A 12,690-nucleotide genomic window follows, 5' to 3' on the forward strand; every position below is an offset into this window, starting at 1 on the left:
AACGAAAGTGAAGACCATGAGATGAACTCATATCGGTATACAACCTCCTCATAGACAAAGCTATAGTACGGGTACCAACATCTCAACCTCAAACAACTAAGTTGGACATCACCATCCTTAGCCAAGGCGCAGGGCCACCAAGACCAAGTTAAGATTAGTGAGAGCTCACTACTCTCATAGAGTCTTAACAAAATGCAAGGTGCAACCTGTCACCGAGCATAATGCTACAAAAGAAAGGCACAAGGGTCACCTTTCTTAGAAAAGCGCAACAGCCACTTTTCTACACCAACTCTAGACTCCATCCAACTCAATTGCCTTAACCCCAAAAGTCAGTATCCTTTTCAGGCCGCATCATACAAACTACCTACTAAGGTTTAGGCTAACCAAAGTCAACTCCAACCCCTTCACTAGTTTATATTGGCTTACGAAAATGGAATGGTTTTCGGCAAAGTGACCAACAGATCAGCCATTGGAGAAGTCTAAGAAAATTTGTGGAAAAATTTTCCAATCCTAAAGAAAGAATGACTCTCAGTCCAGGAATGCAAACTTTCAAGACTCAACCAACTTCCTCCTACTAACAAATTCACATAGGTTCACCTCAACACAAATTCTCATGATCCATCAATATGCTTAAGCATCGAACATCTTTGCCTATTTTTCCGACATCTAACTCTGACATCCGCAAAGTGCAAAATGAACATCCAAGGCTTGATCACGAAGACCACATCTTCGGATATCCATATTGCACTAACACCCTTCTTCAATCACCTTCAAGATCTAATGTGAAGTCAAAACACTAACAAGAAAAATGACATGGAAAATCAAGCTCTAAGGAAACTTCCTCATCACTTAAAATAAAAATGCCACCTCCACTAACACAAATACTAGTGATGTCAATGCCCCAATTACACATCTTCTCCATCCAACAATCTACTCCAAGTGCTAACGGATCAACCAACAAGCCATAGCAAATGAATGCTATAACCCTTTTCCAACACCTAATGGGTAAACTCAAAGAAACAAGGTACCAACTTAAGCTTAGCATAATGGACCATCTCCGAGAATTCAGTCAAAGCTACTACAATGCTACTTCGTGCAAGTAGACTAGCTTCTCCATTAGCCACTTTGGGGTTGATCATCATTTAACCAAGCAACTTCGTAAACACATTGCTCATTATCACATGGATATGATATAGAAATCACAATGACTTGATCATCAATCAAGCAACACTATGAGCAATGCCCATGTCACTATTGCAAAGGTTTATGTGAATATCAAGTGCTAACTCGATTCGACAAAATGCAACATAAATGCCACACCCCATCGATAGAGATTTACAACACCAACACCACTAACTTTTGTTCACAACACGGACAAGCACATGCCACTCTCTATCCGACCAATCTCAAAGCTAATCCAACACCAAGCTACTCAAAGAGCAATAGCAAAGTTCCCTAGAAAAGAATCGAGCATTGCAACCCAAGTCTTCTAATAGCAAGCTTAGACAAAATGGTTTAGCGCTTCACCACTATCCATCCCACAACTCACCATTGTAAGACCACCATCTCCAACATGCATCAAGATAGGGACTCTTGATTGCATGATGTGAACACAAGCAATGAGTTAACACCTCGTTGCAAATCATCTCTCCAAGAAGAGAAAATGATTTACGTATTTGATCCTCCTGTCCCCGATGACTCTCTTTTCGGTCTCATCTTTGACCAAACCTCAAGCTTGCTTTCACACTGCCTTCAGTTCAATCGAAGAAAAGTTTATGAGAGAGCATGGCAATGATTACTTGAACCAATAGACTATTCTCTACAGTCTTGATTGATCCAATTATAATCATGCCTAGGAAGGATTTACTAGTGTTGTGCTAAAAAGCTACGGACCAGCCTATTTGCCACTCATAGCAAACTCAGGGAAAGTTTACTTTCACCCATGGTACATGGAACAACTCATGGAACCACCGATAGGCTAACATTAATCCTGCCAACTCAAAGTGTAACCTCGAGTTGCTAATGTGCCTCACTCACGAGCTCAAGCTTAAACTCGTGCTACTGGAACAACTCAAATCCATCTTATGAGCCCAAGAGCAAGCTCACATAATTACGGTACAAGAAGGTAACCAAATCCATACCCAAGGAACAATTGCGAAGTCTTTGCACCAAAACGTGTACCCACTCGGATCATCGTTTTCATCTCTGCGTATGCAACGAGACTAGTTGCCCAATCTCATTGGATAGTTCTCGCCGAGACTCATCCTCTGATACCAAATGTAGCGCACGTGGTTTTGACCCTTTATCCTATGGTGATTTACCATAGAATAACACCACGAAGTGGAACTTAAACCCTCTTTGTGCCACGTGACAGATGCCACGTGTCATATACCACATGTCCATGCCACGTGTCCATAGGAACCTGAGGTTCAGGGCCTTGGGCCACTGAACGAAGGAACGGTGCCAAACTCCCAAGCGTGACGCCAAGGAGTGATGGAACCGGACCACGGAGCAACTCCCGAGCATATAGCCCAAGGAGTGAAGGGACAGGAGCCCGGAGCTACTTGGAACAGTCCTAGAGCAACCAGCATCCCAATGCCAGGACCAGCATGCAAAACGGAGCCAAACGGAGTCTGGTGCTATTTCGGCATACCGGTGGCCTAACGTGAGGATATGGGTACTCCACCAGCTAGCATGGAATGGAACTTGGGCTTAGACCCAAGCTAGACGCAGAACAAGGACAGGCACGCAAGCGAGAGATAGACTATGTCTCAGGTTGGTCGGCCATGCCCGACCTACCCACTATCCCTACTATACATTTGGAACCCCCCACAGCCCCCCCCCTTGAGGAACACATGCTTTGGGCTTTCACCGCAAGCCTCCCTTAGTATCAGGAGTTAGTCTCTGGGACAAGCTCAAAACTTACTAAATATGGAATGTCCTTAGATTGTGAATTTGGACACGAGACGAACACCATTGTGTTCAGGCCGATCTCTACATTCCGTAGATATGCCAAATAAGCAAATCTGGACACTTTCCATAAATAGCATTTAGGACCGAAATGAGACTAACACAAAGGGCATGATAGCGAGGGTGTTTGGTAGACACGGTAAGCTATCATCCAGCGATATTGAGGGACCAATCTCAATACGCAAGGGTTTTTGTCAAGCCAGTGCAAGACAGAGCAAAAGAGAACTAAAAAGCCGGGCCAAGTATGCTTGGCCAAATAGACACTTAGGAATTCCGTCCTTATGCTCATCCGGCCAAGTACAGATGCTAAGTCCAGTTTACTAACACTTGAACAAGAGGGGCCAATAAAGGGTTCAGCAATACCGACCTCCTGCCATCGCGGCAGTAAGGTAAGAGTGTCCGTAAGGACTGGTCGACAGGTAACTTTCGATACCCGAAGTCACATTCGCGACATTGGGCTTAAACCTAAGTCAGATGCAAAACAAGGAATGACACAGCTTGATGGAAGCCAAACTAATATTTCAAGTGGTTGGACATACATTCCAACCACTATCCCTACTATACATTTGAAACCCTCTATTCATCCCGTGTCCAAATTTGTAATTTAGTGACATTCCATATTTAGTAAGTTTCAAGTTTGTCCCAAATACTAACTCCTGGTACTAAGGGAGGCTTTGGGTGAAAGCCCAAAGTATGTGATCCTCAAGGGCAATGTGGGGGGGGGGGATATAAAGGGTTTCAAATGTATAGTAAGGATAATGGTTAGAATGTATGTCTAACCACTTGAGATATTAGTTTGGCTTCCATTAAGTTGTGTCATTCCTTGTTTTGCATCTGACTTGGGTCTAAGCCCAAGCCCCACGTTGCTCTAGTTGGTGGGGTACCTTCCTTCTTGCATTAGGTCACCGGTATGCCAAAATTGTGCCAAACACCATCCGATACCATTTTGAGTGCAAGTGTTAGATACAAGGAGCTAGTGCTCATAGGATTGTATCAGACCCTCGTTTCATAGTGCAACATGCTTAGAGTTCGGCTCCAAATTCAAGTGTGCTACATTACTTCGTAAGGTTTTAATGGATCAACAATGTGAACCATTGGAGCTTTGCTCAACAACTATTTCAATGCCACTTTACTTTCCTCATGTGGCTTCTTCCACTCGAATGGCATGTTTTTATGCAACAATTGTGTCAAAGGAATAACCACCTCCATAAAATTATCTTGGAAATGTCGGTAGTAATTAGCCATATCAAGGAAGCTACGTGTAAACTAGTTTTTCACCATATCCATCTTCCTTGGATCCATCTTAACACCTTTAGATGTCATAATATAGTTGAAATATTCCACCTCTAACTTTGCAAACTCATAATTACTCTTCTTTGCATAAATTTTGTTGTCACATAGTAAGAAAAGTGCACCTTATGCTCTATATTCTTATTGAAAATAAAAATATTGTCTAAGAAAATATCCACAAACTCACAAAGATAACTCCCAAATACCTCCATCATTAATTGAGTAATGTGGCTGGTGCATTCATCAAACCAAATAGCATAATTGTAAACTCAAAATGCCTGAAGCTTGTGTTGAATGCCATCTTGGAAATACATGCATCATCCATTGCAATCTGATGATATCCATTCCTCAGATTAATCTTGGTAAGCATTTGTGCTTCACTAAGTTTATCTAAGATATCATCCACATATGGCATCGATATCTTATCTTTCACTACTAGCTAGAGATTTTTTTTTTTCTTTTAGTTCTAAAAAACAAGAAACATGCTATATAATTTTTTATCACCCATTGTGCAAGAGGAAAATATTACCAATTTCCCTAATAGGTACTTAATTATAACTTTTAATATGTTACAACTTAAGTAGGTTAGACCCAAGGCAACTATCACCTGTCATCTTAGTAGCTCCCAATAGCTGTCACTTTGACATTTCAATGGCTCCTAATGGCTATCACCCCATACTAACAACTCCTAGTGGTTGTCACCTTGACATCCCAATAGCTCTTACCAATTGTCACTTTGACATCTCAGTGGCTCCTAAAAGCTGCTATTGTAGCACACTTAAATTTAAAGTCAAACTCCAAGCTTGTTACACTATGAAACGAGGGTCTGGTATGCACTCAATATCTTCTACGAGCACCAACTCCTTGTATTCAAATTTTGTATGCAAAAAGGTATCAAACAAAGTTTGGCACAATTTTAATATACTAGTGGTCTAACACAATTTAGCATACTAGTAGCCTAACGCAAAGAGGAGGGTACTCTACCGATTAGAGCAATATAGAGCTTGGGCTTAAACCCAAATATTAAATATAGAATAAAGAGTGATATAGCTTAATGGATGCTAAATTAATGTTTCAAGTGGTCAACCATGCTTTCAACCACTATCCCTATTATACATTTGAAACACCATCCTCACCATCCCCTTTCAAGGAACACACACTTTGGGCTTTCACCCTAGTCCCAAGAGTTAGTTTTTTGAAACAAACTTGAAAACTTATTAAATATAAAATGGTACTAGTTGCAAATTAAGGCACAAGAACATTATTGTAATGTATTTGATCATGGGATGAGATTTGGATATACTGCCACTGTGGATCCTTGGAACCTTAGGGGATAAATAGGGATAAAATAACCACTAAAGGCTCTCTCATCAAGCAATCGCCCCTTTTCCAGTTGGTTTAAAGGGAGAGAGATAAAGTGTGCTACATGTGGTATTAGAGCAAATGGCACAGATTTAATTCCCATTGATTAGTGTCTACTTAAAAATATAATATACCTTTGAGAAAAGTATATTCATACCCCTAAATTTGAAATCATATGTATTGGCATCCATGCATACATCCTTCCTCTTGTGTAGAGTACCTATAAATGAAGGTATCCACTATGGGACTGCGATATTGTAGGTGGATGACTAGTTGCCTCATATGGAATAACTAATTTACACAATAGAAGGATTGGTAGATTTAGTGCGGAAATGGAGGTGTTGGTTCCCCTTAGCTTAGTAAGGGTTATTAGTCAATAGTCAATGAGGACATTAATATCTTTAAAAGGGGGGTGAATACAACGCATTTAATCATGGGATGAAATTTGGATATACTATCACTATGGATCCTTAAGTTTTATAAATATAGTCCTTGAGCAGATCTAAACATTTACTATAAATTGCATATAGGATCGGAATGGAATGAATATATAGGGTATGATAGCAAGAGTGTTTAGTAGACATGGTAAATTATCATAAGCTTCTCAAAGATCGTTTGCCAAAACTTGGACATGAACTTGGGATCCCGATCACTCACAATGTCATCTAGCAAACCATAGAGACTAGTGATATTGAGAGACTAAACTCAATATACAAGGTTTTTGCTAAGCCAGTGCAAAACAGAAAAAAAAAAAAAAAAAAAACTAAAAGCCAGGTCAAGAAACACATAATTTTCTATTTTCTGTTCATCTAGCTAAGTATAGATGCTAAGTCTAATTTATTAACACTTGAACAAGAGGGGTTAATGAAAGGAATCAATAGTATTAATCTTGTACTGTTGTGGCAGTAAGGAGAAAATATTTGTAAAGATTGACTGACAAGTATCTTTTGATACCCAAAGTCACATTTGCAACACTCTCCCCTCTTTAGGGAAGATTGATGTCTTCATCAATAGTAAATCATTAAGGAAATAATTCTTAAATTTCATAGAAAATATACTTTGTGGGAAACACATCAACTTAAATGAGTGGAGAATGAACTTTTCTCTACGGCTAAAGACGTTAAGACTTAAACACCCTCCGGCCATCACTGATAAGGAAATGACTAATAGAATTAGCCACATTTGCTATTCCAAGTACCACTCAACTTATAAGAGAATGATACAACCATGTTCGTAAGGATATTGAGAGAAAACTAAAGGCCCAACTCTCCTAAGGACAAATCAACCCCATTAGAAAGATTTAAACAACTATTATAATTTGGCAAATGAAGTTGTTTATATGACCATGCCCTTTTCAAAAATGGGTCAACAAAAGAGAGGTTAGGACTTGTGATTAATCTATAATACTTATCCCCATGGTTATGAATTAAATCTATGCACCGAAGTGCCAAAGTCAATCTTCCAAAACTGACCCAAAATTAACGAATGAGAGAAATGTATAATAGAAATGTATTACTTTTTTATTAATTTGCAAGATTTATTACAAAGATTTATAAAAACTACTTTTTATTATGATTCTCATACTCTATGACAAACTCATGGGCATTTGTAAGATTACAAAGAGTCTCCTAAATAGATTCATACGTTGGGTAGCCATGCCACTTGACTAGGTACTTATGACATTAAAAATGTTTGGTCCAATGACTATCCAAAATAGCTTCAACTTCATACTCAGTTCACCATCAACAACCGCTAGTAGGGGACAAATGTGCATAGAGTGTTTTACAACAGCATGATATGGTGTCAATAAATTGACATAAAACATATTATGGACGTGGGATAACTCATCCAAAAAATCCAATTTATAGAATACATTATTAACCGATTTCAATACCCAATAGGGTCTAACATATCTTGCTAATAGCTTCTGGGACAAAAACCCCTTAACATTGAAAGATAGCCATATCTAATCTCCCACTTAATAGGATACATCTCAATGATGTTGATTTTTATCACATTGATACCTATCTTGAGCTTTACCCATCACCTCAATAGCCCTAAACCAACCTTGGTGCAGCTACTCCACATAAGTCTCAATGGTTGGGACCAACACCACAAACATTGGTTTTAGGATAAAAATTTATTAAGGAACCCCACAAGCATTTCTTTATAGCATCTCCTATGAAGAATAGTTAATAGTGTTATAAAATGTGTTATTATAATAGATTTTTGCTATGTTCAAATGCTCAACCTAGCCACATTGGTCCACTGTGACATAGTACTAAAAATCTATTTACCCATCTATTTAAGGATGATAAGTTTTATTAAATTTCAATTTAGTCTAAAACTTCCCAAATCTCGAATCCCTAATATATATAGTTCTTAGAAAGGGTGATCACCAATAAGTTGGGGGGAAGAATTGTTAGCATCAACTTTAACCACATACACAAGAGAAGGCATAACATACTCTAGAAAGATTAGATTTTTGTCTTTTCACACTGAATCATAACATTGGTATTAGAAGTTTACCAAACCCTGGTTCTCCTTCTAGATCCACCATGTTAAATATTTCTTTAAAATATTCCTACCCCTAAGCCAACTAGGTAAAAAGGTAATCACTTGATTGTATATTATCCTGACTTAATGTCTAACAATCTCTTGTTGGAGTTTGACCAACACACAGTTTCTGGCTGGGCTTAGAAGGAGCTCGCTGTTCATAATTGTTCTTCACGTCAAGAGTTGCATCGCCATGCTAAACAAGTAGCAACTTGCTTGTCACATCATGTTGTGTAAGCAAATCAAATTTGAAAAAGGAAAAAATATGACACTTTGCAGACCATATCAACCAGTACATGATCATGCAAGCACTGGAAACAGCTTTGATACCACGTCCAAGGAAATGTTATCTCCAGCGTTTTTCCTCTGCGATGGATCGTTGTATTCATTAGATGGTAGCGTGACAACCTATAGGAGTGATGAGATCAACCAGTGAGTGCCATTTTCTTCTGAGACTTACCTGGCTTCCGCCATGGCCCTTGTGAAGCTTCCAACCGCTGTTGGCTGCATGAAATTCAAGATACTTATCCAACGATAAGCCCTCCAAATTCAGAGCCTGCAAGGATAGAACGTCCGTCACAATACTTCGTATCATAGTTTTCTTTCTACCTCTGCAAGGACGGCCCTGGGGACCTTTTGGTACGTCAGGGACAAGACGTGCACCCCGTACGACTGGATTGCGCTCTCAAATCCTGAAACAAACTCTTTAGAATTTTAAAACTAAACAGAATCTTCTCGTACCTGGAATGACTTCTAAAATGTCACGATTACGAGCAGCCTCGTCCCAAAACTCGCGGAACCTAGCAGTCTGAGAGGAAAATGAACATAAGCGAAGGAAAGCGCGGCTAGGAGCGGAGTACCTCCAAGTAGTGAGACAGAGTTGCCAGAGTAAAGAACGGGTGTAGCATATGCTGATAAACCAAGTGAGAAAACAGAAACCCGGAAGCACAAGAACTTACAAGTCGTTCTGGCACAAGGCACATACAGAGGCCAAAATCCGGAGCTGGCATTGCCATCAAAGCCTGCAATTCATATGAGTGCAGCACTAGAAGCACAACAAGCCTACCTTCACAAGGATTTTAGTCACAATGTTGACATTAAGATTTCGTGGCTCAAACTGGTCGTGAGAAAAAGCAGTTGGCGCAAGAAAGAAACGACTAGGCAAGAAGAGCTTGCATACCTGGTAAAGCCGTAGAAGGCACAGATTGGAATCAAAGCTGTAAGTCTCAGTAGCAACCTATAGAATAAACACGCTAAGAGAAAGCAAGAAAAAGAAACAAAACGAAGAACTAGTTTTCCGGACCTGTTCTTGCACATAGGCTTCCAGATCGGGAAGAATGTCTGGATTGTAAGGATTGAGCGCGACTAGCTGCTCCATCGTTAGCTGCGGCTGCTCCTGCTCTCTCTCCCATTCCGACACCATATTTCCCACCTAAAGCACGACATGTCGCGATTCCAGGCCGCATTGCATCGATGGACAACATACCTCAGCGCCGGCTCGCGCAGCCTTGAGCTTCGAGGATTAGGGCAGAGCGAGGGTTTTGGCAGACGAATATGCCTGTAGGAATATTCTCTCATGTGCGTGCGGAGATCCTGGTGGCTTGCCCTAACCCTAGATTTACCTGAGAGAGATAGAGCAAGCAGGAATGGCGCGTCCTTGGGGAAAGGTCGGCGCCTGGGCGGACGATTCGGAAGCGGAAGCGGCAGCGGCAGCGGCGCCCACAGCGCCACCGCCAGCAGCGCCGTTGCCAGTGGAAGCGTTTCCATCGCTGGGGGAGGCCGCCGCCGCGAAATCCAGCAAGAAGAAGAAAGGTCAGACGCTTACTTTCGCGGAGTTCCAATCAGGGAAGTATGTTCCCGGTGTTAAGCAGCGGAGCTCGGCATCGTCGGGGATCTTCACCGACAGCGATCGCCTCACGTCGGACGAGATGATGATGCTGCCGACGGGGCCCAAGGATCGATCGGACGAGGAGCCCTATGAGCAGGGCGGGCGATTGGGTGGCGGCTTCCGGGACTATGGCGGTTTCCGGGGCGACAGGGATCGCGGGGACAGGGATAGAGGCGATAGAGGCGATAGGGAGCGCGATCAGCGTGGCTTTGGATTCGATAGAGAGCGCGAGGCCTCTCGCGCCGACGATAGCAGCGACTGGAGCTCCAACAAGCCTTCCAGAGGAGCTGGAGGAGGAGGTGGTGGGCGATTTGACGACGAGAATCGGCGGTACAGTGGCGATCGCTTTGGTGGCGATAGAGATCTTCCCTCCAAGGCGGATGAGGTTGATAATTGGGCTTCTGGGAAGAAATCGCTGCCTCCTCCCGAGAGGAGATCCGATGACATTGGTAGGAGGTCCGATGACTTTGGTAAAGGTGGTTTTGGGAAAGCTGACGCTGATGACAACTGGGGAGCTAACAAGAAGCCCGTGGTCTCGGACAAGTGGTCGTTTCGGAGGTCTGATGACTATGGCGGCCCCGACTCTGGCGACAAATGGAGCAGGAGGAGCAACGATGACTCTCCCGGCGATGATAAGTGGGGCGCTAGGAAAGCTGGCGATGAGGCCCCTCGCAGGCCACGGTTGAATCTAAGGCCCCGGACCCTCCCGCTGGAGAACTCGCCGCCTCCAGTGTCTGCTGATCAACAACATGGCAGTCGGCCATCCAGCAGTCACTCTAGTCGACCGGGGAGTCCTCCAGAAGTGGAAGCACCTCCAGTTGAGCCAAAGCCACGCCAGAAAGTGGACCCTTTTGGGAACGCAAAGCCGAGGGAGGTGTTGCTGGAGCAACGAGGACAGGACTGGCGGAAGATGGATATGGAGCTCGAGAGCAAAAGGTAAGTAGTCTTGTAAAGTTTCGTGTTCGTTCTTCCCCTGATGTTGTGTTATAGGCCCGACACTGACGAGGAGAAGAAGCTCAAGGAAGAGATCGTGTCCCTGAAAGAGCTAGCGGATAGCACCGCCGACCCTGCCGTGAAGGAGCAACTAGCCGAGAAGGAACAGGAGCTCGAGCAGCTGGTCAAAGAGCTTCATTCGAAGGCACGGGTATCGTCGGATCGTTGGAGGAAGGACGAGTCGAGAATCACTAGCCCTCCCGCTACAAGGCGCGATCCATGGAAGCGGGAGAATGGAAGGGATCGGCCAAAGGTTGATCGATGGTGATGATTCCAACAGCTTTGCGATTTTGTGTTACGACCGTCGCCCACCATGATCTCGTGCTCTACAATAATCCGGGGTGGCGACGGAGGTGAGAGATCTACTCTATTAATTTTTATTAATAATCCACAGTGTTCTTCGTTTCTTACATTGAAAGTATCTTCGACCGCTCATCCTTGCCGTGTCCTGTTGTGCTATAGTATTTTATTACTTGGGAGATTCAAAGAGATTCAAGTAAAAGGGATGAAATGAGCAGCTCTTTTGATCCTAGCTTGGATTTGGATCGTCCAAGCTTCGACTTGGATCGTCCCAGCTTTGAATTGGGTCGCCAGAGCTTTTCTACGACAAGGAACTGGGAGATTTTCGACACTCCGAGTCCTCCGCGAAGATCTTGCGTGTGTTCTTCGTCCTCGGCTTCGCTGGCCGGCGCTCGATCGGCTCCTCGGCTCTCCATCACTACTCCTCTTTCGGAGCGGCAAGGAGGCAAGTTCTTTAGCTTCTCGGCGTGCTCCACGCCGGCTAGCAACTATGTGTTTCGGTGCTTGGGCTCCGGAGAAGTGGGAGCTCCGAGGAGGATTTTGATCGTGGTGGACGCGAGCAAAGATGTGACCACTGAGTCACTCGAGTGGACGCTCACACACATTGCTCAGCCGGGGGACTTCGTCACCATCCTGGGACTCTTGCCATGGCTTACACTTCCAAGTAAGTGAATCTAAGTTTCATCAAGCTTGAAAGAAAAGCTTCTTTGCAGTGGCCGTGAAGCGATGGGCCAAGCTCAAAAAGATCGATGAGAGTCCCGGTCGCTTTGAGTCTCCGGAGTTTATGAGGATACAAGAACTTTACGCAACCAAAGGGGTGAGTTTATATCATCTCTGTTCGCCAAATAATTTGCTTGTGTCCAAGGTGTTCTTGGGGATCCAAATTCTTTCGGGCTTTCCTAGAAGAGATATCGCTGTGGACATGGCAAAGCGGATCGATGCAAGATGGATAATCTTCTACAGGTTAAGAACTTGGGCTCTCTCATATTTGATTAATTGTTTTGTTTTTCTTAGGTGGATGTGTGGTAGCTCCAATTATATTATAAAGAGACTGGGCAAGAAGAGGAACATAGTGTACTTGACCAGCAAAAGCGAGGGAATTGTGCTCTTTGCCTCTAAGCCCGCGATAATTAGTGTCCACGAAGCACCCGGATTCAGTAAAAGCCCTTCAAATCAAAATCCTGTGAAGGTTGAGCTCAACTTTGGAGCAAGGCGAATGAAGCTATCCCAATGGATAAACGCAATCAAATTATAATTATCAGCTTATGATTCGTAAATCAAACATTGTAATGATCATTCTTTTTAGAGACGACAAATCTAGCTGGTGGAGT

At 43.0% G+C, this 12,690-nt stretch overlaps 3 protein-coding genes across 3 annotated transcripts; 2 read left to right on the top strand and 1 right to left on the bottom strand.

Moving 5' to 3' along the window:
• Positions 1-8,374: 8,374 nt before the first annotated feature.
• LOC9634589 (eukaryotic translation initiation factor 3 subunit K) lies at positions 8,375-9,722 on the bottom strand. Its single transcript, XM_002981923.2, has 10 exons — positions 9,665-9,722; positions 9,482-9,610; positions 9,359-9,415; positions 9,245-9,295; positions 9,138-9,200; positions 9,039-9,089; positions 8,920-8,986; positions 8,788-8,870; positions 8,639-8,734; positions 8,375-8,586 (listed from the first exon to the last, which is right to left on the bottom strand). Exons 2-10 carry the CDS (start codon positions 9,599-9,601, stop codon positions 8,479-8,481), a joined length of 696 nt encoding a protein of 231 aa, XP_002981969.1. The 5' UTR covers positions 9,602-9,610; positions 9,665-9,722; the 3' UTR covers positions 8,375-8,478.
• An 86-nt stretch (positions 9,723-9,808) lies between these two features.
• On the top strand, positions 9,809-11,471 carry LOC112350580 (eukaryotic translation initiation factor 4B1-like). The gene is made up of 2 exons (XM_024686999.1): positions 9,809-11,002; positions 11,057-11,471. The coding sequence occupies exons 1-2, from the start codon at positions 9,825-9,827 to the stop codon at positions 11,325-11,327; spliced, it is 1,449 nt and encodes a 482-aa protein (XP_024542767.1). The 5' UTR covers positions 9,809-9,824; the 3' UTR covers positions 11,328-11,471.
• Positions 11,472-11,548: 77 nt separating this feature from the next.
• On the top strand, positions 11,549-12,614 carry LOC9634590. The gene is made up of 4 exons (XM_024686855.1): positions 11,549-12,023; positions 12,073-12,176; positions 12,225-12,322; positions 12,374-12,614. Exons 1-4 carry the CDS (start codon positions 11,570-11,572, stop codon positions 12,612-12,614), a joined length of 897 nt encoding a protein of 298 aa, XP_024542623.1. The 5' UTR covers positions 11,549-11,569.
• The last annotated feature ends 76 nt before the right edge of the window (positions 12,615-12,690 follow it).

This window comes from Selaginella moellendorffii, unplaced genomic scaffold, assembly GCF_000143415.4.
Source record: "Selaginella moellendorffii unplaced genomic scaffold, v1.0 SELMOscaffold_51, whole genome shotgun sequence".
In the NCBI taxonomy this organism is placed as follows: Eukaryota; Viridiplantae; Streptophyta; class Lycopodiopsida; order Selaginellales; family Selaginellaceae; genus Selaginella; species Selaginella moellendorffii.

Bases quoted from the DNA above. Each gene is read 5' to 3' on its own strand.
- LOC9634589 (XM_002981923.2), bottom strand. From the start codon at position 9,601: ATGGTGTCGGAATGGGAGAGAGAGCAGGAGCAGCCGCAGCTAACGATG. The intron at 9,201-9,244 runs GTAGGCTTGTTG...TATGAATTGCAG, and splicing joins TGACTAAAATCCTTGTGAAG to GCTTTGATGGCAATGCCAGC. The intron at 9,090-9,137 runs GTAAGTTCTTGT...TTGGTTTATCAG, and splicing joins GCCTTGTGCCAGAACGACTT to CATATGCTACACCCGTTCTT.
- LOC112350580 (XM_024686999.1), top strand. From the start codon at position 9,825: ATGGCGCGTCCTTGGGGAAAGGTCGGCGCCTGGGCGGACGATTCGGAA. The intron at 11,003-11,056 runs GTAAGTAGTCTT...GTTGTGTTATAG, and splicing joins ATGGAGCTCGAGAGCAAAAG to GCCCGACACTGACGAGGAGA.
- LOC9634590 (XM_024686855.1), top strand. From the start codon at position 11,570: ATGAGCAGCTCTTTTGATCCTAGCTTGGATTTGGATCGTCCAAGCTTC. The intron at 12,024-12,072 runs GTAAGTGAATCT...GCTTCTTTGCAG, and splicing joins GCCATGGCTTACACTTCCAA to TGGCCGTGAAGCGATGGGCC. The intron at 12,177-12,224 runs GTGAGTTTATAT...CTTGTGTCCAAG, and splicing joins AACTTTACGCAACCAAAGGG to GTGTTCTTGGGGATCCAAAT.